Source organism: Mastomys coucha, unplaced genomic scaffold, assembly GCF_008632895.1.
Source record: "Mastomys coucha isolate ucsf_1 unplaced genomic scaffold, UCSF_Mcou_1 pScaffold22, whole genome shotgun sequence".
Classification (NCBI taxonomy): Eukaryota; Metazoa; Chordata; class Mammalia; order Rodentia; family Muridae; genus Mastomys; species Mastomys coucha.
Genome location: NW_022196905.1, coordinates 138,069,854 through 138,091,708, shown reverse-complemented (window position 1 = coordinate 138,091,708; position 21,855 = coordinate 138,069,854). Strand labels below are relative to the sequence as shown.

The 21,855-nt window shown below is 48.9% G+C and overlaps 2 protein-coding genes across 7 annotated transcripts in view; one reads left to right on the top strand and one right to left on the bottom strand.

Annotated features, from left to right (window-relative positions):
- The window catches only part of Usp42 (ubiquitin specific peptidase 42), a 46,448-nt gene extending 40,832 nt beyond the window's left edge, over nt 1-5,616 (top strand). For all 6 annotated transcript variants that reach the window (XM_031338644.1, XM_031338641.1, XM_031338643.1 and 3 more), the window contains 5 exons: nt 101-195; nt 696-2,177; nt 2,991-3,292; nt 4,723-4,761; nt 5,371-5,616. In XM_031338644.1, the coding sequence (XP_031194504.1) occupies nt 101-195; nt 696-2,177; nt 2,991-3,292; nt 4,723-4,730 (1,887 nt within the window). In that variant the 3' untranslated portion in view covers nt 4,731-4,761; nt 5,371-5,616. The remainder of the gene's footprint in view (nt 1-100; nt 196-695; nt 2,178-2,990; nt 3,293-4,722; nt 4,762-5,370) is intronic.
- Nucleotides 5,617-6,458: 842 nt separating this feature from the next.
- Nucleotides 6,459-21,855, bottom strand: part of Cyth3 (cytohesin 3) — a 66,054-nt gene continuing 50,657 nt past the window's right edge. The window contains exons 6-13 of the mRNA XM_031338647.1: nt 19,139-19,219; nt 15,494-15,606; nt 15,167-15,315; nt 13,975-14,086; nt 9,518-9,594; nt 9,369-9,440; nt 9,121-9,275; nt 6,459-8,911 (exon numbers count right to left, since the gene is read on the bottom strand). Coding sequence (XP_031194507.1) covers nt 8,839-8,911; nt 9,121-9,275; nt 9,369-9,440; nt 9,518-9,594; nt 13,975-14,086; nt 15,167-15,315; nt 15,494-15,606; nt 19,139-19,219 — 832 coding nt within the window. The 3' untranslated portion in view covers nt 6,459-8,838. The remainder of the gene's footprint in view (nt 8,912-9,120; nt 9,276-9,368; nt 9,441-9,517; nt 9,595-13,974; nt 14,087-15,166; nt 15,316-15,493; nt 15,607-19,138; nt 19,220-21,855) is intronic.

The following is a 21,855-nucleotide window of genomic DNA, read 5'->3' as shown; positions in this document are numbered from 1 at the left end:
AGTGGCAGGGAGGGATTCTCAAACCTCTTAGCTCACACAGCTGGGGCTCAGTGGGCACAGAGCTGGCAGCAGGAGCTCACATACCTCTGTTTCGTTGTAGGTGACGCCTGCTCCTTTGCAGTCTGTTCCCGAAGACAGAATCCTTGAGACCTTCAAGCTTACCAACCAGGCAAAGGGTCCAGTGGGTGAAGAGAGGTAGGAGTCGTGCCACTGGGTGTGCACCACCACACCTGCTGTGTATTAGCACTGAGGACACAACCCAGGGCTTTGTATGCTGGGTGAGCACTGCTGCCTGAGCCACAAGGCCCAGCCCTGAACTTGTTCACACAGGTTCTCACTGTGTAGTGCAGGCTGGCCTGGAGCTTCCTATGTAGATCAGTCTTGTTTCAAATTCTTGCCCAGTTTTGCAAATGCTGGGGTTAGAAGTATGTATAGCTACCATTCCTGTCTACACTTGGCTCCTCAGATGAGATAGATACTCACCTGAAAGTATGTTGTGAAACCAGAAGGTAGACCTGATATAAATTTTATTTTTTACTGAATAAGGGAAAAGAAAAACTTGATTTCCAGGAATGATAAGCTTGATAACTGGGTTTCCTCAGATATGCTTGAGTTGCAGGATGTTGAGTAGAACTGTCAGGCAGTCTGTATGGCAGGTAGGCTAACTATGACTTGGTTTCTTTGTCTTGTTGTAGTTGGACTACAACAGGAGGAAGCTCTCCAAAGGACTCTGTTTCACAGCCGGAGCCCGTCAGTGATGAGCCCAGTCCTCTTGAGATACCGGAAGCCGTCACCAATGGGAGCACGCAGACCCCTTCCACCATGTCATCCCTGGAGCCCACCATCAGCTGTACCAAAGAAGACTCGTCCGTTGTTGTCTCAGCCGAACCTGTGGAGGGTTTGCCTTCTGTCCCTGCTCTTTGTAACAGCACCGGTACTACCTTGGAGGATGCCCCAGTGCCCGAATCGTGTGACCCTGGAGACTTGACTGCCAACCCGAGCCAGCCAACCCAAGCAGTAAAAGGTGATACAGCTGAGAACGCTCAGGACTCCGCCTTGGCTGAAGTGGTAGAAAGGCTGAGCCCTGCTCCCTCAGTACTCACAGGTGACGGCTGTGAGCAGAAACTCTTCCTTTACCTCAGCACAGAGGGCTCAGAGGAGGCAGAAGACTCTTCCAGAAGCTCGGCAGTCTCTGCTGACACCATGCTCCCTCAGCCTGACAGGACCACCACCAGCTCTTGTGAAGGGGCTGCTGAGCAGGCTGCTGGGGATAGAGGCGATGGAGGCAACATGGGACCCAAAGCTCAGGAGCCTTCCCCAGCCAAGGAAAAGATGAGCAGCCTTCGGAAAGTGGACCGAGGACATTATCGGAGCCGGAGAGACCGGTCCTCCAGTGGGGAGCACGTGAAGGACAGCAGGCCTCGACCGGAGGACCATCACCATAAGAAGCGGCACTGCTACAGCCGAGAGCGGCCCAAGCAGGAACGCCACCCTGCTAATAATACATACTGCAATGGGAGCCAGCACCTGGGCCATGGTGACAGAGCCAGCCCTGAGCGCCGCTCTCTGAGCAGGTACAGCCACCACCATTCACGGATTAGGAGTAGCCTGGAACAGGACTGGAGCCGGTACCACCATTTGGAAAATGAGCATGCCTGGGTCAGGGAGAGGTTCTACCCGGACAAGCTGCGGTGGGACAAGTGCAGGTATTACCATGACAGGTACACATCCCTGTACACAGCTCGGGACGCCCGAGAGTGGCGGCCTCTGCATGGTCGTGAGCATGAACGCCTTGTCCAGTCTGGACGGCCACACAAGGACAGCTACTGGGGCCGCAAGGGCTGGGAGCTGCAATCCCGGGGGAAGGAACGGCCCCACTTCCACAGCCCCCGAGAGGCCCCCGGCCTTGCTATGCCCCTGGAGAGGCATCTCCAAGAGAAGGCTGCGTTGAGTGTGCAGGACAGCAGCCACAGTCTCCCTGAGCGCTTTCATGAACACGAGAGTGTCAAGTCGAGGAAACGGAGGTATGAGACTCTAGAAAATAATGATGGCCGTCTAGAAAAGAAAGTCCACAAAAGCCTGGAGAAGGACGCGCTAGAAGAGCCAAGGGTGAAGAAGCACAAAAAGTCTAAAAAGAAAAAGAAGTCCAAAGATAAACACCGGGATCGAGACAGCAGGTGAGGGTTGGTCATGGGCTTGCCTGCTCTGTCCTGGCAGTACCAAGCCAGCAGGCTGGGTCACTGCTCTAACAGTTTCTTTGTTCCACTTTCTTGAATTTAGAGATTTCATTAGTTTACATCTCTACAGTTTCACACAGCTTTGACATTGTTGGTCCCTAACAACTCTTCCAGGTCTATCACATGTCATTATGTTCTTGTAACTGTTGTAGTTTCTTCTCTGCCTATTTGCCTGCTTAAAGTGAGCTTAAGACACATCATTTATTCTTTGGCTTTTGTCTCCTTTTTAGGCCACTATTTCTTACTTTGAAATCTAAATTTTTTTTTTTTATCTTTTTGAGACCTGCGTTGGCCTCAGACTTAGATCCTCCTGCCTCAGTGTCCCTGGGGTTATAGGTTATGGCACTGCTCCTGATTGTTTTACGTAACTTGGGACCTTAACTGTTGGCGATTGATTTTCTTAATGGATGTCTGATTGGTAAGCATGAATGTGATTCCTGGTTTTTTTTGTTTCTTTTTAAAGCTAATAGCACTTAACACTAAACTAGGAGAAGACTGCCGTAGTCTTTTGTAATCACCTGCAAATCACAGCTGCCTTCTGTCCTATGCTTGAACACATAGCAGAGTAGGGCAAAGCCGTGCTGGGGAATGTGGCGTTGGACTTGAAGACTGTGCTTAAAGCTTGTTTCCATGAAAGAAAACCACACATTAGCAGGAGATATTTGCCTATATATGCATAGCCAGTGTCCTGGGAGAAAGGGAGCCTAGATAGAAGTTTTCCTTGGTGCTGAACTCTGGCTGCTTCTTCTACAGGCACCAGCAAGAATCTGATTTTTCAGGAGCATACTCTGATGCTGACCTCCATAGACACCGGAAGAAAAAGAAGAAAAAGAAAAGGCATTCGAGGAAATCGGAGGACTTTATAAAAGATGTTGAGATGCATTTACCGAAGCTCTCAAGCTATGAGGCTGTTGGCCATTTCCGGAAAACAGAGGGAACCTTTCTACTAGCTGATAGTCTGCCTGTGGAAGACAGCGGCCCTTTCCGGGAGAAAACGAAGCATTTAAGGATGGAAAGCCGGCCTGACAGATGCCATCTGTCAGAGTATGGCCAGGGTAAGGGAAATAAGGACACAGCTCTGAGTAAAGTATTTTGGGAAAGGTGATAAACACAGAAACGTAAGAGGCACAGAAGGATATGAGAGTGGACTCAAGATGCCCCCAAACAAGACCTGCCCATGCGCAGAAGTATGCTTTGATCTCTGGCTAGGAGTGTCTGTGGAAGGCCTAAGTTGCATAGAGCTAGGCTCAGCACAACCTGTGTACTCAGACCCCTGGAACTTAGAGCGTCTCTGAGCATCTCACAGTAGAACTTTGCCTTTTAAAGCATTTTGTGCCCATGTATGTCTTTATGTATATGCACATGTGCACATCTTTATGTCTTGTACTAATTTCTGAACCCCTAAATGCACTAGTGTACTCCAGCTCCTAAGTTGTAAATCAATAGAGTGGTCTCTAGAGGTAGAGCTGCAGTGGGGCTCTGGTATCCTTCAGGCTGCTGGTTTCTGGTCATTGTTGATCTCTCTAAATGAATAGGTCTGTACACTGTACTCTGTACATATCAGCCCCTGTGCCTTGATATTCCTATGTAGTCCAGGCTAGCCTAGGAGTCACAGTTCTACGTCAGCATCCTGAGTGTTGGGATTACAGGCCAGTGCCAGTATGCTTAGCAGCTCCTTTCTCTCTGTGAACATTTCCTCTAGACAGGAGCTATGGGCTTTTAAAAATTACATGGGCTGTGAATGTCAGTGGGGCTAGAGCAAAGGCTGGCAACCTGCAGCCAGTCAAACCTGAAGTTTGGAATGGCCCTTTAACAGTTAAAAAGTACAGAGAACTGGTGTTTGTTCACATGAAGCACTGTGTGAGGTTGTAGGATCAGGGTCAGTACACTTTGGAAACCCATGTGCTTTGTGTTAGTTTTGGTGCCACTCAGTAGCGGTGAGACATGACCTGTCCACTGAAACGTTTTTTTCATCACTTGGCTCTTGGTAGAAAAAGCGTGACAGTTCTGCCTCAGATACCCAAAGATCATGGTCACAAATAAAGGACATGTATGTTGCTACAGAGATGTGGGCATCTTGGTGGCTCCGAGTGAAACCTTCTGCTCCTTGGCAGTCCATCCATACACTGCAGCTGCTTTTGCAGCTAAGCGCCTCTGCACCCCACCTCTGCTGGTCTCTGGGGCCTGACTGCTGACCCTTTCTTGAAAGACACCAGCCCTTCCTCCAGCTCTTTGTATGACTCTCAGCTCATTTCTTCAGCCTGAAAGAATGTTCATCCACATGAGAATGTGCAGCACTGTGCTGGGGCTGAGACCTGGTCCTGTGTGGCTCTTGACCATCCTGTGACTGCTTTGTGGCATGGCCTGCGCTCGTCCTGCAGTAGGAGTGATTTTTCAGCAGCTGATAACCAGCTGTAGGAATTGATTATGGTTAGTCTGCAGGTGCACATCCATAATAAAAATGTTTCCTTACTTTGCATTCCAGGTGACTAAAAAGCCTTGGCCTCATAACAACAAAATTACGGTAAGCAATTGTCCATGTTTTGGTCATTTGTGGAAATGCTGAGTGGATATAATAGGTGGGTTTCCTTGTGAAGAAAACCAGGGGTGGGGCAGGGAAGGGTCCTGGCGTGTCTGTGCCTCTAGCACTCACTAGCTAGCATCCAGATGTGGGAATTGTGCTAAGAAATGGGGTTAAGTACCTGAGAGCAGAGAGACCACACAAGGGTCACACCACACATCCTGGTTCCTAATGCTGGTGTTCTATTGTGTGGCCAAGACACAGGAACTCAGAGCCCATACTTTGTGAAGGACAGCATCTGTCAGATCTAGTCAGTAGAGGCTTTAAAGTGAGCTGCTACAGCAGCTCAGCTTGCAGCTAATTAACAGGCTTCATCTGAGTCAAAGACTTTGAGCCTCTCCCCTAGGCCCAGTGAAAGTGGTATCTGAGGTCTGAGGTGACTTGCAGCTGTGGGCCCAGCAGATGGCGCTGCCCTGGCATCTCAGGGTTCCCTACTGCAGTTCAGGAAGGTAGAGAGGCCATTTCAAGAACTTCTCCAAAGCCTTGGGGACACATCCAGAGTGTGTGAGACCAGCCTCTGTTCGGCTAATGCCTGCACCTCTTATCTTTCAGATTCAACATTATCAACAGAAGCCATCCCCAACCCAGCTTAAATTATAAACATAGAAAATAACTTTGTCCAAACTGCGTGGTGCTTCTTTAGTAAATACTGTACAGATTTTACCATGGACAACTTTTTCTTTTCTTTTTTTTTTCTTCAGTTTTTACCTTTTCTTAATTGCCCTTATTCCAAATGGATACTTTCTACACTGCTGAACGTTGTAAATTACCGTGTACATAAAATCACACTGACAATAATGCCCTGGAATAGACCATCTCAAATGCTGCTTAACCACAGACTCAGGTTGACTACTTGTATCTCATGTAATGTTCCTCCACGCTAGACACCTGGTGCACGGCCAGCTGGGAACCATGGACTTCAGAAGGACAAGCGACAGTGCGTCTATTTAATTTAAAGACTTATTTAAAGACCCAAGCTCTCAGCGAGACCTTCGAGGGCTTCCTCTGCAATGTCTGATACTAGAAACTAATTTGCTTCACATTTTAGTTGTATTCAAGATTTGAAGATGTATTTTATAGACAAGTTCTGTTTTTGAACTTTGTGGAACTATTCCAATCAATTTACCAGTTATGATGAGTATTTGCATTATGAATGTATAATCCAGACATTATTTGTAAAGCCTACAGTATGTTTTTTTTACCTAACACTTTTTATACTGTGTCTCGTCTCAACAATATGATATTGGAGTCTGAGTCGTCAGCTTGATCCCTTCAAGTTTCTAGTTACAGACAAAAATCATACTGTGATTTTATTTTTAATATGGATATGCTATAAAACTGTGACACTTATAATTCACTGGTCCTGCATCAGGAGACGGGAGTGGGGAGAAGACTGTATTTAATACAGTGTGTATCTGAATAATCTGTATGGTTTATACAGTTGGTGTTGTTCAGAGATGTCTAAAGTTGATCTTTGTTTTTTTAAGATTAAAAAAGCACTTGCCCCACTGTATATATACGGCATGTAAGATTTATATAGTATATAAATGGCAGCAAATTAAACAACTGTCTGTTTTACTCTGTTCTCCGCAAACTCATAGCCATGTCTGTTTTGAAGAATTGAGTCTTAGGCAGTTTTGGTTTTAGCAGTATGTTTTTATTTAGGGAACACAGTATTTGCAATGGGAACACAGTATTTGCAATAGTTCTGGCAGCTGTAAGGCCCTCCCATTTTACTAGATGTTTGCTTTGCAATAAAATAGCCAGAAATTCTGATATCAACATTAATAGGATATTTTTTCATGCAGGTTGTAGGAGTATATACATTGTATAACACTGAAGAAATTAATACATATGTACATTATTTACATAGTAACTATTTATTGTAAATAGAAATGTTTTCTAAGATAAAAAGAAGAAATCACAACTTATGGTTTCTGGTCTGTAACGACCTAACTTGTCAGCAAAGCACACCTGGAGCTCTGAACTCAGTATGACACGAAGCACAGTAAGTCGCTGCATCTCCAAATGGTTCCTAGTTACACTGCAGTACCACATCAAGTGTTCTGAAACCCAGAAATGATGCCCAGGGCCCAGCAGGACAGGAAACTGTCTTGGCCAGAGTGGGGCTTAATGCTTCACTGATGAGTGCAGACAAAGGGTGGAGGGCATGAGCCTGAGCCTTTACAAGCTCTGGGAGTGGCAGATGCCCTTGGGGTTAATAACACTGTCACAACATAACCTGAGTTAGGTGACTCCACGTGGATAATCCAAGAGCCAGTAACTTAGGATTCTTAGCACCAACAGCCATCAGGCAAACCAATAGCCATAAGGTAAGGTCTCCTCAAAGATGACTATGGCATTAAAGACAACATTAGGTAGCCTCATATTTAACATCCTCGATATCCAACAGAGAGCTAGGTTGCCCAAGGCCACACCTGGGTTGAACATCCAACTAGCTCACCATGGTCCTGACAAAAGGAATGCCAGTTCCCACCTCCCAGCAGGTGCCCCACCAGTAGTAAGTTCAGGTCTGAGGTGGCGAAGGCAGAGAGTGGGGTAGGGGAGAAGGATCATGGAAGACTGGAAGCCAGGCTGCATACACACCAGCCAGGCAGCTCAGATGCAAGGGTTTCAGATTTGAGGTATTAGTAAAAGTAAAGCCTAGAAGCTTGGGAATAAACTAGGAAGTGATCAGTCTGGTGCATGAGAGAGTTTTGGCCTTCACATCCCTCTGTGCCATCTTAGATGACAGCTACCACCAAGGTCAGAGGCAAAAAGCCTCAAGACAGCTCACTCAAAGTCTTGTGTGAGGGCATTTGGTTGGCGGTTTTCAAGGGCCCTCAGAACACAAGCTCCAGGTGTGTGTGCAGACAGTAGCAAAGGTCTACAGGGGAAGGCCACTTTCCAAACAAGCCATGAATGGGCCCTCTCACCTTACACAGTCTCAGCCCAAGCACATGTGCCCTGAAGTCATACACTGGTATATATAGGGGTCTAGATGCCACAGGTGTCCCTCAGTGCCATCTTCATCAAAAGGATGTCAAATGTTGGAAAACATGGCACTGCCAGAGGACAAGTGGATTACTTCTGGCTGCTTCTGCCTACTCACTACATCAAAATATTTATCAGCACTTAACTGAAGTTTGAAACAGCAAGCAACAAAAGTACCAAAGTCATGAGCCATGTGCAGTCGTACCACATGGAACTGTCTCTATACGAAGGTCAAACAGTTTAATGAGGTTTTATACGTAAGTGGCCTGCTTCCAGAGAAGACTGACAGGATAAATACCCTGACCATAGCCATACCTTACTGATTCATCTTAGAGAAGCATGTGAGGGGAAGTGGCAGTCACACCTGAGTCTCCCAAACACACTGGTCCTCATGCCTCTTCTCCCAGCATGGCTGCCTGCGCCCCAGCTGACACTCTGTGTCAGGATGACTGTGCCCCAGCTGCTCCTGCCCCAAGTGCTTGGGGGCTGCATATGTAGACTGTTTTCAGTGCACAGTATATACTTGTGTCCAGGAGTTAAGTTTATAGCTGCCATTCTAAAAATACTACTGTTAGAAATTATCTTTCATTATAATTTTCAGAATATAAAAAGGCATATAAAAGCTATAATCCTATATATCTGAGAAAAATTCTGAATAAAAAAGTGGTAGGTTTTCCTTTCCCATTTTGATATAAAACAGCGACTTCTAGAACATCTAGTGCTGCCCCAAAGAGCAGGTGTGGCATGGTGTGGATGAGGCTCTGGCTCCAGAACGGGAGTCCATGTGAGCTGTGCAGATCTGGAGGCTGTATCACTAGGTGCTGTTGTGGACAAGGGTCCCCAAAGGTCAACGCCAGGACGGTGGCAGGAAGGAGATGCTCACAGCTGACCAATGTCCCAGAGCACAGGCTTGATGGCTCGGGCCTTGGCTGGCTGTTCCGGAGGACCCGTAGAGAACACACTGCCCCCCAGTCCTGCTGCTTGTGAGGCCAGTGTATCTGCTGGAGTCTGGGTCTTGACATTTCTCTATTTCTTGTTGGCAATCCTCCTTTTCCTCGTGGCCAACATGTCATAGAACGGGTCCCTACTGATGCTTGCTCTGAGGAAGAAAGGAAGTTAAGGGGGCTGTAGCTGCAAAAAGGTCCAGATGCCCACTACACCCCACAGGTTCCCAAGCAGCAGGTTCAAGTGTGAGGTAGCCAGACTGACCTGCTAAGTCTCTGACACACTGAGTAAAGGCATCTGACATGCACACACGTGCCCACACATCCCTGCTCCCCACATGACTGCCTGGCTGTGTCCACTCACTTGATGGACTTCATCCACTCCTCCTTCTCCTCAGGGCTGGGGGCAGAGATCCGGTACACAACATGGTTCCCCTCCACCACACGGCCATCTGCCTCTGTCTTGCAGGCTTTGATGACTTGCCCTTTGTGACTGGGGTTATACAGCTCAAAGCAGTTCTGATAGAGAGAAGGGAGTGTCAGGGGCATGGAGGGGGGTGCTGTAAAGATCTAGGGTGGAAGGAAGGACACAGATGCAGGGGAACCACATACCGGTTTCCGAGGGTCCTCCACCTCCCTGATGCTGAGGTTCTCTAGGGGGATGATCCCCCTGGGCTCCTTGTCCTGAGAGAGAGAGATGTGAGGCAAGGCCTGACAGAGTGAGACTTCCAAGACTTCGGAGGGTGTGTGGCCTCACTTACCGTGGTGTACTCAAAGTAGTAGAGGCAGTTATCTGTGAGGATGAACCAGCGCCTTTTCCAGGTCTTCACACGACCCCCTAGGAGCAGAAGATCCTTGTGAGGTAGGTGCCCTGGCAGCTGGAGCCCCAGGGCCCAGAGCGGGTCCCAGAATCCCCTACCACCACTTCACTGCCTTGGTCAAAGGCCACAGGAGCCAAGCACATAGCTGGGCTTCCTTCCTCTTTAAACCATCCCATATTGACCATAGCTATAAGTCAAGGGCAAGCCATGAGGCTTGACTATCCAGAATGACTGGGTGCAGGGCTGGGGCCCCCATGCACCCCCCCCACCCAGGGCCCACGCAGGAGCTCTCTTTCCATGGCCACCCAGGGTCACCCTAGGTCACACACACTGCTTTCAAATCTGCTTCCTGGAAAAGTTAGTTGTAATGGATGGGTGTAATATTTCCCCCCATGAAATGAACATGATGAAGTCAGTGCCGGCTCATACAGGTCTGTCCAGGCGTAATCCTGTTATGTCAGGGTTGTTATCGCATTACTGGGACTTTGAGCAGCCCTGGGATCCATCAAAGTCAATTACACTTGGCCCAGGGAATTATTAGATTGAATTAATCTTTTAACAAGATCTGGAGCTATACACACACACATACACACACACACACACACACACACACACACACAGGGTTATCTGTAACACACAGGGTTATCTGTAACACACACAGGGTTATCTGTAACATATACACACACACATACACACACATACACACAGGGTTATCTGTAACACACAGGGTTATCTGTAACACACACACACAGAGGGTTTATCTATAACACACACACACACACACACACACACACACACACACACACCTATCTGTACCTGCTCTTTACTATAGAAAGGAACCCTTCTTTCTTTCTGCCTTCTGCCCTGACATACTCAGTACTCGCAGTCAAAATTATTTCTACTGACAGCTTCTGCTTTTGACAAGAAGTTTGAAAACACAAAAGGGGAAAGATGCTTGTGCTGACAAAGTCAGGTGTTCTGAGGGGCTCCGGGTGAGCATCGAGCAGGCTTTCCTTGCCCCAGAGACTCATGGAACTGACAGTGCTAACAGAGGCCCTGGCTTGGCTTTCTCTACACATGCTAAAAGGCAGGAGTGTGCCTGGGGCTGCATATGCAGCCTCCTAAGCTCTGCAGGCAAATGCAAGATGCTAGAAGTGCAGGTAGGCTGTGGGAGGCACAGAAGGTGCCCAGAGTGAGGCAGGAGCTTCCCAGGCTCCTAGTGAACTTCCAGTTAGAGACAAACAGCAGACAGTAGGAATGGGAGGTGGGGGACTTTACCCTGACAGAGTGGAGAGTCTGCGAGGTAGGGATGGGTCTGCAGAGCACAGAGGGATGTCAGGCCAGTCCCAACCGTCTCCCCAGTTGCCACACCACACACCCTCCTGCCTCTTCCCCAGCCTGGAGCCATTCCTTTCTCCTATCATCCTTTCTGGTGCCTGTCCTGAACTCCTGCTCCCCATGTTACAGCTTCTTCACTAGAGTCCTGCCCCAAGTAAGGGCCTGTCTCACTCCATTACACACTAGGGACTTATGGGAAGCCCCATCCCATGCAGGGGCCCAAAAAAAAGCTCAGTTCTGTCCCTCATGTCTCTAACTCCTCCAGTGAGAAGCAGAGAGAGGTATGCCAAGATCCAGCCAAACTAGTTTCTCTCAGCTGTTCTCCCAGGCCAAGGCTGTGACAAAATCAGGTGACAGCAAGCTCACAACTCAGACACTAGTCTGCTGCCTCTTCTCCCCTTGGAGACTCCCACTGCATGGTCATCGCTGGGCAGGCCACCTTCCCAACAACAGCCAAAGCACTTGGAAATTAACAAGCCTAACTTCCCACTTCCCTCCCTCTCCTTGGCAGAGCTGCTCCGGTCGCTGTGGCAGCAGCCCCTGGCACACACCCGCTCCTCTCCCATGCTAGCTGTACCTGCTCTTTACTGTGGGAAAGAGCCCTTCCACCTTCTGCCCTGACATGCTCAGTACTGTCGGTCAAAATGATTTCTACTGACAGCTTTTGCTTTTGACAAGATGTTTGAAAACACAAGGCTGTCAGGTCCTTCTGTGCTCTGCTCAGCCTCAAGTTACCTGGCCTGTCAGCTGTGGACTCACAGCTGCCTAATGGGGGATCTGTGAAGATGGAGGGCCTTGGTTCAATGCCCTGGATACTGTTCTCACTGCCGGGTGACTGATGGAGCCTGGCCAGTAGGTACCTACACTGAGCAGCATCAGCTGGGTTCTAGGTTGCCCAGCAGGTATAGAAGGGGTAGGGCAGTGCCCCAAACTCAAAGTCACAGCAGATTCTGTTACAAAGGGCTGGGATGTTCTCTGCTCACCCCTCTGGCAGTCAGCCCTGTACAGAGGAACTGTGCTCCCAAACATTTTCATGTTTGTATGTTTTCACTTTTACTGGTGTTACCAAGCATGCGTAAGTGGACACGCATGGCTGTATACACACATAACACACTGACATGTATGTGCCTACACACACCTTTTCTTCCATGATAATTCAACTCTACCTACATTCAATGGATTTTATTTGAATGCTCAAAATCCAACATTGTATATGGCCCCACCAAGACTGTAGATGATTTCCAGCAGCACATCATCCAGTCTCCTGATACTTTTTGAGGAGCATCAGCTGGCTGTAGCAAATGCTAGATATGTGCCCCACACAACTGAGGGAGACCTGTAGGCAGAAGTGTTCACAGCATCAGGCACTGGGGAGAGGAGTGCCCCATCCCCCATCCATGCCCCATGCTGGGGTGCCATCTACAGATAGTGCCTCATGTACTCATGGCTCTTGCTTCAGTCTTTACCCCGACAGCAGCGTGAACACAGCGGCTGCTGGTGCAAGCAAGGGAGAGCCTAGGTTACCTGCATCTGGCTGTACTGTGTAGAGGCCTAGCCCAGCCCAACCCAGCTCAAGTGCTCTGCACACTGACTTCATGGCCTGCCTAAGTGCCCAACTAGAAACTGGGCTGCAAACCATGAGCCATCCTACAGCTTGATGTCACTCATTTGTCATCTCAGGGACTGGCCCCTTCCTAGCACAGGAGCCACACCAACTGCCAGGAAGCTGTTTGTGGCATCATCCCTCAAGGGCCCCTGGGCGGCTGTGGGGCCTCAGCAAGCGTTCCTCTTTCTCTGCTGCAGGTACACAAGCACAGCATGACCTGAGGCCTTTAGTGTGTGCTTCAAAGTCTTTCAGGTGGCCAAGCTCAAGGCTATTGTCATAGGTTTTAAGGCCAACGTTGAGAACATTTCTAAATGTTGACCCAGGGAGAGGCAAAAGGGAAGAGCAACCAAAGCTGCACAGAGAGAGCTTCAGGGACGAGCCTGTCGGCTACAGCGGCTGTGCAGTCACGTCTCCACGCCACACCCCAGCCTCCTTTCATCTGTCTTTTTAAAAATACCCTCAGAATTCTATATCCCTCATGTCTTTCTTACTACACAGCAATGACATTACCTGGACAGGGGGCTGTCATGTGTCACGGGCTTTACTGTCAATCTGCAGTGACATTTCATCCCCCCAGAGTCAAATGAACCCTAAAAGTCTCAATTGTCCCAAATGCAGGAAGTGATCAAGTTTCCATAGGGGAGCCTCTGTACAGGTGCAAGCACTGTTGGGAACTGGGGGTGTGGGGGTGGGGTGTGGGGGTGGAGTGTAGGGGTGGCTGATTACCAGCTTCCTCCCTGCTACAGGGCCCTGAAGATAGGGGCAAGCTTATTCCCATACAGCCTCCCCATGCGCTTCTGGTCCCAGATGCTCTGGGTCCTGCTCCTGGTGGGTGGGTGTCACACACAATATGCCTGCATGATGCTGCCCCAGCCAAGTCCAAAGCCAAATGGATCAGATGAATGGCAACCACAGACCAGAGCTTCACACAGACCAACGTGGGGGAGAGAATGAGCCGCTGGGGAGGGGAAGAAGCCACTGGGTACCTACCTCCTAACGCAGGACAAGCAGGGACAGCCCGTCACAGAACAGAAAGGTGGGAGCCACAGGCAGAAGGAAAACAACAAGAAGGCACATTTAAACCACTCGTCAGAATCACAGCCACGCCAAAGCACGGGAAAGCACACAGGTTCTGGAGAGAAAGGCACTTGCTTCTCAGGCAGAGGACTACCTGGATCCATGTGGCCATTAACTCAGTAGCTCTCTGGAATGGGCTGTGCAGTGGACGCTGCAAGCATGACCCGCTCTGGAAGGCCACAGCTCAGGGACAGAGCCACCAGTGCTGGGGGGGTGTGGCTGCCCAGAGTGGGCTCTGGCTTGACTGCACTTTTCCTTTAAATCTTTCTGCCTTGTAGCTGGGGGCTGTGGCTCCAAAGAAGGGGCAGGGCAAGGAGCCCTGGGAGCTGCTGTTGTGGGCAGGGGCACAGTGCAAGTCCCGCCCTGCCAGGCTCACCCAACTTCAGCAGCCAGCCTTCTCGGTCTGGATTGAAGAACGTGTGTGTCAGGTCATTGCCATCGTCTTCTGGGATCTTAAAAGGCTCATTCTTGATACTTTCATACAAGTTCTGTAAAGGAGGGGAGCAGCCGGTCAGGAACTGTAATGAGAAGCAACCATCCTTTCTCCCTCCTGCATAGACTCCCCATGTGGCCTGAGAAACACTTGGAAGACACCTTTGAAATCCATAAACCAGCATTACTGATTTTCATTGGATTAAGAGTATTTGAAAATGAAAAATAACTTGAGAAGCCGGGATATGGCTCAGATGATGAAATGCTTGCTGGCAAGCAAGATTCTGGATCCCCAGTGCCTATGCACATGTAAGAACCTAGGTTTAGTAGTATCTGTGCCTGTCACCTCACAGACAGATGCAGGAGGATCCCTGAGACTCACCAGCCCTTGAGAGACCCCACCTCCAAAACCAGTAACAACAAAACACGTGGAGGTTGGCACAGGCCCAGCAGGTACAGGCATCTGGCACACAGCCTGGTGACCCGAGTTCCATCTGCACAGCTCATACACACATGGAGCAAGATAGCCAACCCTACAGTGTATCTCTGATCTCCACATGCCACCACCCCACACACAGCACTCGCACATCCACTACAAATGATAGTACTAATAGTAAAAATAAAGCAGAGGAACAACTGAGGGAGAAACCCAACACCAAGCCCAGCTCCTCCCGCATACACATGAGTAGGGAAACCCCATGAAAGACTACAAGGACTGAGGTCATGCTGGCTCATCTTAACTGTCAGCATGCCACAATCTGGAATCATCTGACAAAGAAGTATTAGTGAGGGACTGCCTACATCAGGCTGCCTGTGAAGAGGGAAGAGCCAGCCTCACTGTGGCTGGTGCTGTTCCCCAGGTCTGGGTCCCACAGTGTATAGAGAGCAAGCATGAGGTGAGCATGCTATCTATGTGCACGTACTCCTCCTCTCCTCTCCTCTCCTTACAGGACCTGGCGAGGTGCTTCAGGTACCTGCCCTGACCTCCCCACAATGGTGGCCTATATGTAAACCTAGACTTTGTAAGCTGAATAAAGCCTTTCTCCCTTAAAGCTGCAATTGCTGGAGTATTTTATCCCAGCAACAGAAATGAAATGAGGACAGACACAGGGCAGGAAAGCCACCTGCGGACTCACCCTCAGCAGCTCCTCAGGAAGGTCCCCGCCCTCATTGATGCCTCGGTTCATGGTGATAAAGCGCTCGGCAGTGGGCTTGTCCCGCACATTGTGGTTGTGCAAGCTGGTGTTGAGCATGATGATGGCAAAGGAAAGCACGTAGCATGTATCTGCAACCACAGACGGGGAGGGGAGGCTGCAGCTCACTGGTGTCCCACGGGGGAGGGGCCCAGAAGTGCTTCCTCCCTGCCTCCCTGGCAGGATGGCCTGCCCACTTTGAGGGATGGTTCCCTACAGAGGTAGCAGGGGTCATGGGGAGCTACGAGTGGGGCACGGCAGGCTGCTAACCTGTGGACTGGAAGACTCCAGGGTTGCACAGACAGTATCGGGATGCGAAGGCCTCCATCATGCGGTCAATCTTCTGTGCCTCTCCAGGAAGTCTGAAGCTCCATAGGAACTGCCTGCAAAGAGGATGCCTTACTGAGGGACCCTTGGAGGACAGATCTGGCCAGTCCTGAGCAGTTCCTGTCCCATACCACAGCAAGAGCATGGCAGAACTCCCATAAGGGCAGCTGGTTTCCTCCTATTCAATAACTGAAGACTGCCGACTGCCCCCTTTTGTGTAACTACAATCAGTTCTTCCAGATCTGCTGCAGATGCCTTAAACCTGTCCAGGATCCCAACACGTGGCCTTCTCATGTCTCCATCTCCTCCATGTACCAGATGGTCACCCAGGGCCTGCTTTATCACCACAGCTGTCACAGTTCTGACAGGATAAAGGGTCCTGCCCTCGCAGGACCTCTCATCACAAAGCAAAGTCAGTCAATAGCCAGTGCCCACCCACACCTTCCAGGCCACAGCCATGGTATGTGGTGCGATTCCTCACTCTAAGGACCAGGCCTGAGCACAGAGACATTGCTGTCCTCAGAAGTCCCTCTCCCAGTAAGGCCTCCACTGGACATCCTATGTGACACTGTAGTTCCTGCCCTATGACTCCAACTCCTTGCTTCACTTTCTCAGTCTGCATGGCACTCACCAGCACTTCCCATCTGTCTGCCTTAAATACTGCAAACAAGGATATATGGCTGTCCTGCCCTTTATGGCCTCCCTGGCCAGTTAGGCTCACACCCAGCTGCTCAGGAATAGCCATGCAACACTGGCTCAGAATGAAGATGAGAAGGCAGTCAGATTTACAGGCTGGACTACCCTTCTGGACTGCTGTGGGTCTTAAGACATGGCTACTACAGTGATACCAGGGAGAAGGACCTGTCTCCCTCTGGGCTCCTCCTCCCACCTGGATTGGTTAAAGAGAATGGTTTCTTCTGGGCTGGGCCACCACTCCCTCCTTCTTGTCAATACCGCCTCTGCCCCCACTGCAGAGGGATACCTGCCACAATCAGGCCCTCACTCAGCCAGAGCCTGGCTCAAAGCATCTGTAGTGAGAATTTTGGTTTCTTTACAAAACATAGAAATAGTGCTTTCATTTTAATCCCAGGTGTGGGGCTGCTAAAGACTGGCCCCAGCAGCTGACTATGATTTGCCTCATATTCTGGTGGCAGAGGCATGATTTTGCCAACTGCAGATAGTTTCTGTGATTGGGTGACATTTGGAATTCTGAGGACTTTTTAGAATGTATATAAATGCTAGGGCCTCAAGAGGCATGGTGGGTTGTTGGTTGGTGTTGGTCATGGTTTGTTAAGTAGTTGTGCAAAAAGAAAAAGGAGGAGGAGGAGGGAAAGAAGAGGAAGAAGAGAAGGAAACTGAAACTAGATGATATCCTGACAGTGAAGATCAAACTTGTCCCAGGGAATCTGATGGTCCTATCAGCGGGAAGTAATCAATGATAACATCACCAACTTTCTAGGCTCTGGCTTTATTCAGAGACCTCATTCCTTTCCTCTCCATCCTGTTTCTCTCCTACCTAGTGGTAGTGGGTAGCAAGGGTGGAAAGGGATGGAGAAGGATGGGAGAAAGAACCCATAGAGTAGCCAAAGAGCAGCTACAAGTACAGCATGCTGATGTCCTGTCCCCTCTTTCAAGACAGCCAGTGGAGCCAGGCCTATCTCTGGCACTTCCCACTCTGCTCTACACAGTCAAAAAGTGCCACTGACATGCTCTCCCTGCTCCTCACCTCTGGAGGCCAGTGGCACATCTCTGCCCCAATAGCAAAGGTCAAAATTCTTACAGCAGTTCTTCAGAGTACAGGGTCTGTCTCCCTGGCTCTCCACTTGCTCCATCCCTGGTCCTGAGGATCACCTCCCTCATACCATTAGTCTGACAAACTCTTACCCAGCTCACACTTTATTCCCAGAGTAAATAGCTTCTCTCAACAATGCAACAGGCATTTGCAATGCCTGCCATCCTCCCCCAGGGAGTGACCCTATTAGGAGGTGTAGCTTTATTGGAGTAGGTGTGTGATTGTGGGCGTGGGCTTTAAGATCTTCCTAGCTGCCTGGACTTCAGTTTTCTAGCAGCCTTCAGATGAAGATGTAGAACTCTCAGATCCTCATGCACCATATGCCTGCCTGGATACTGACATGTTCCCACCTTAATGACAATGGATTGAACCTCTGAACCTGTAAGCCAGCCCCAATTAAATGTTGTCCTTTATAAGACTTGCCTTGGTTATGGTGTCTGTTCACAGCAGTAAAACCCTAACTAAGACAAGATCTGAGCCAACAGGACCTAAAATCGGTGAGCCAAGTCTTCAACACTCCTATATGGGTTTCTGACAGGAAGCTTTCAACCCAGGCTGAGCTGCTGAGCAGGGTCGCAAGGGTTACAACCAAAGGCTGACAACACTCCAATCTACAGTTAAAGTAAGGCCATGTAAACAACACCAGAGGTAGGAGGAGAGGTATGAAGATACAGCAGACAAGACCAGCTATGTGTGCTTAGCATGGAGCAGGCGGTGACCCCACCAGCACAATACTGTTGCCTCTTCCTATACCAGCTGGTACACCAGGGTGAAGTCACAGTCCAAATGGCATGCCTCCACAGAACAAGACACCAACTGCACATGACTGAAGACCCAGCAGCTTAACTGGGCATCTGAAGGACATGCTACAGATGCCAGAACAGCAGTAAATGCTGAGGGCCATCCTCTTTCACATACAAGTCAGAAGCCACATGATGACATCTGATGGTTCAATAGCATCCTCCTTTGCATGCTTGGGGCCTGAGGCCAACTCTAGAGACAACAGACCAAGGAGACACTGAGACTGTACCAAGCATGGCACAGGAAGCCAAGCACACATACGCTGTATTGGTTTACCTCCACTGTCAACTTGACTGGATACAGAATCACACCTGTGGGTCTATTGATGACAGTGTTTCCAAAAAAGGTTTAAATGAGGAAAACCCGTTCTGAATGTGGATGGCATCGTCCATGGATCAGAACTAATCCTTCCTACCTCCCATCTCCACAAAACCTGCAAGAGCAAGAAACCGCCCTCTATTCTTAGAGCAGAAGGACCTGTCTCTTTGCTTTTTGGATCCTACCATGCTATCTATATACGGTGGTTCTGCTGCTTTGAGGCTGTACCATATCTGGGAGCCTGTAGTTCTCCAAATAAAGCTATAGGGAGAGCACCTTACCTCAGATTCCTTTCTGCAAACCTGTCAACACCTTTTCTTGTCTATATGTATACCTTAGACAGCTGCTGTGCCTTCTCCATGGTAACAGACTGCGCCCTCAAACTGTGAACCAAAACAAACCCTTCCTCAAGGCACTTCTTAATCAGGGTATTGTTAGAGCAACAGGTACGGTAACAAGTGCAGGGATCCTCAGAATGAAAGACCACAAGCAGTGGCCACAGCAAGGCAAGTGTGCAATCTGTCTCTGAGTGAGTCTGGTTTCTGCCTAGGGCTGCTAAGCGTCACACAGGAGTGGATGCTGAGGCTAAGCTGCCCAGAAGTAAAAGACTACTGGGGGAGTCACCTGAAGCCCCAGCCTGCCCACCTGTCTACTCATGCTGTGAGGCAAGCACCCACCTTAAGGCCTGGACAAGGTTGAGATCAGCAAACTCATGCAGCTCAACGAAAGCCTGAAGAACTTTGATATTAAAATCATCCCTAGGAAAGAACATAAACAGGGTAAACACATTACACCGAATTCCTTGGAGAGAGAGCATATCATGGCAGGCCATACAGATAACAGCTGACAATAGGCAACCATGTTCTTCACTGTAAATTTGTTTTCAGAGTTTTTAATTTGTTTTGTTCTTTTAAGAGAGAGAGTCTCTCACTAGACTGGAGAAGGTCTGCAACTCAGGATCCTCCTGCCTCCACCTCCCAAGTGCTGAGATTACAGTCTCCCATAACCCATGCTCCCCGTTTTCAGCCTCAATGCCAAGGACATTGAGAATATCTCTGGAGAGTATTTCCTAATAGACAGGAGTTGGAAAGGATTCCACCATAAACCCTCAATTCATCTTCAGGCCAGCTCTACATATGACAAGTTGTGAGGCCCAGGAATCTACATACATCCTGGAACCTTCAAAATGTCCCCGAGCAAGGCTCTATTATAACCTCTGCTTCATAAATGAGGTTTTTGAGCATAAGGAAAATGAAGCAACATCCAGGCTATAACCATCAAATGCACTAGACCAGGAAAGTCTGGGGGAAAAGACAACATATTAGAGGGGGTGAGATCAGGTCTCATTCTGTAACCTGGACTGGCATGAAACTCTATATATAACCCAGAGAATGAATTGGAATCCTCCTACCTCTGCCTTATGAGTTCTAGGGTTACCAATACAAACCATAAGCACAATCATACTAGTTTCTAAAAATTAAACATGAAAATACAATAAAAGGCTTTTTAACATTTAAATAGAAATAGAAAGAAAAATGAAGTATCTGTGTTTCACTGGATTTTAGCTCAAATCCTGCCGCAGGCATGCTCACCATGTGCTCTGAAGACATCCCTAGAAGCACCATGCCAGGGTTCGACTGCTCTGTCTCAGGACTGATACCCACCATGAGGGTTAAATACCCACAGCCTCAAGGGACACAGGGATTAGAGCAAACCTGGCAGAAAAGCCAATGTGTAGCACACAAACACTAGACATGTCTTAGGCAGGGGGCATAGTTAGTGCTGCTGGCCAGCTGGACACCTCCCCCAGGTGGAGGTTTCAAGGTAAAAGAAGGGAACTCGGAAACAAAGCTCTGTGGGGAAGTATGGTGCTGTTATCTACAGGGCCCCTGCTGGTTCCTTAGCCTGTGTCCTCAGAAGGGGGCATGATAAGACCCTCCCAGGAGGCATGCAAGGCCTGTCCCTGCAGAGGCTGGTTTGAGTCTCCAGTCTTGCACCACACTTGTCAGGTGAACCACTGAACTGGCAAAGCGGCTTTGCGTCAGGTACACTTAGGCCAGGTGTATACACCGCACTGCTACTCACTGGAAGGACCACAGTGGCAGCCAGGCTAGGGCCACAGCTAAGGACAAAGCCTGTTACAGCAGCAGCCTCCAGAACCTCAGGGAGTGGTGCCAGAGGCAGTGTTAAGGGCAGACTCCCATCCTACAGCATTAGGGTTTGGGATTGGGGCAGGTCAGATTGCAAGACTTCTTTATATCTCCAGCTGTGTCCTATCAGTCATCAAGTAAGATTTTCAAATGCTGCTCTTCGGAGGAGCTGTCCCACTCAGGTTCTCAAACTCAGATGTGCCTGCATCTGCCTCCCAAGTGCTGGGATTAAAGGTGTGAGCCACCACTTCCAGCTTTTTTTCTTTTCTTTTTCTTCCTTCTTTCTTAATAGTATTGTCTGAAGCAGTTTGATCCCAGAACCCATGTGGGAAAAAGGACCCACAGGTTATCCTCTGATCTGCTAGAGTGCCACAGTACACTACACACACACACACACACACACACACAAATAAGCATTTAAATTTTTTAAAAAAAAATTTGTGATCTTCAGTTTACCTTATCTTCTTTAATTGCTCAAGCTTTGGGCACTAGACCTAAAAAGCTCTTGCAAGAACAGGCTCATGATAACTTGCTCATGGTTCTTTCTAAGCATTTGAAGCTTCACATCTGTGTCTCAGACCCCTCTTACCTTCATGTTTAGTGAGGAGCTGATGTCTCTCACAGATGTCACCTGAAGTCACCTGCTGGGGCCATTCGTCCCTCAAGGGTGTTTTTTTGTTGTTGTTGTTGTTTGGTTGGTTGGTTTTTAGTTTTTTTTTTTTTTTGAGACAGGGTTTCTCTGTGTAGCTCTGGCTGTCCCGGAACTCACCCAGTAGACCAGGCTGGCCTCAAACTCAGAAATCTGCCTGCCTCTGCCTCCCAAGTGCTGGGATTAAAGGCATGCGCCACCACCGCCCGGCTTGAACACAAGTGTTTATTTCTCAATTCTCAGACCCACTCTATCACTTTCTGGACCAATTTTATCCTTATGTTAATTGTGTGTGACCGGCAGGGGAGGGGGATGTACAGGTACAGCAGAAGTCAGAAAAGGACACCAGGCCCTGGAAGCCACTAGACGTGGGAGTCGCAAATACAACTCAGTCCTCAGCTGAGCTCCTGCTCTTGCCCGCTGAGCCAGCTCTCCAGCCCACAATCTTCTATATGTCTGTCTTTATGTCAGCACTGCACTTTATTGATTAGTATAATTTTAATTTTATTCTGTGGGGTTTTGGTAAGAGTATGGGATCATGGTGGGGGGGGTGCTGACTGCAGCGAGGCTCCTTCCCAACTGTCACCGTGGGCTG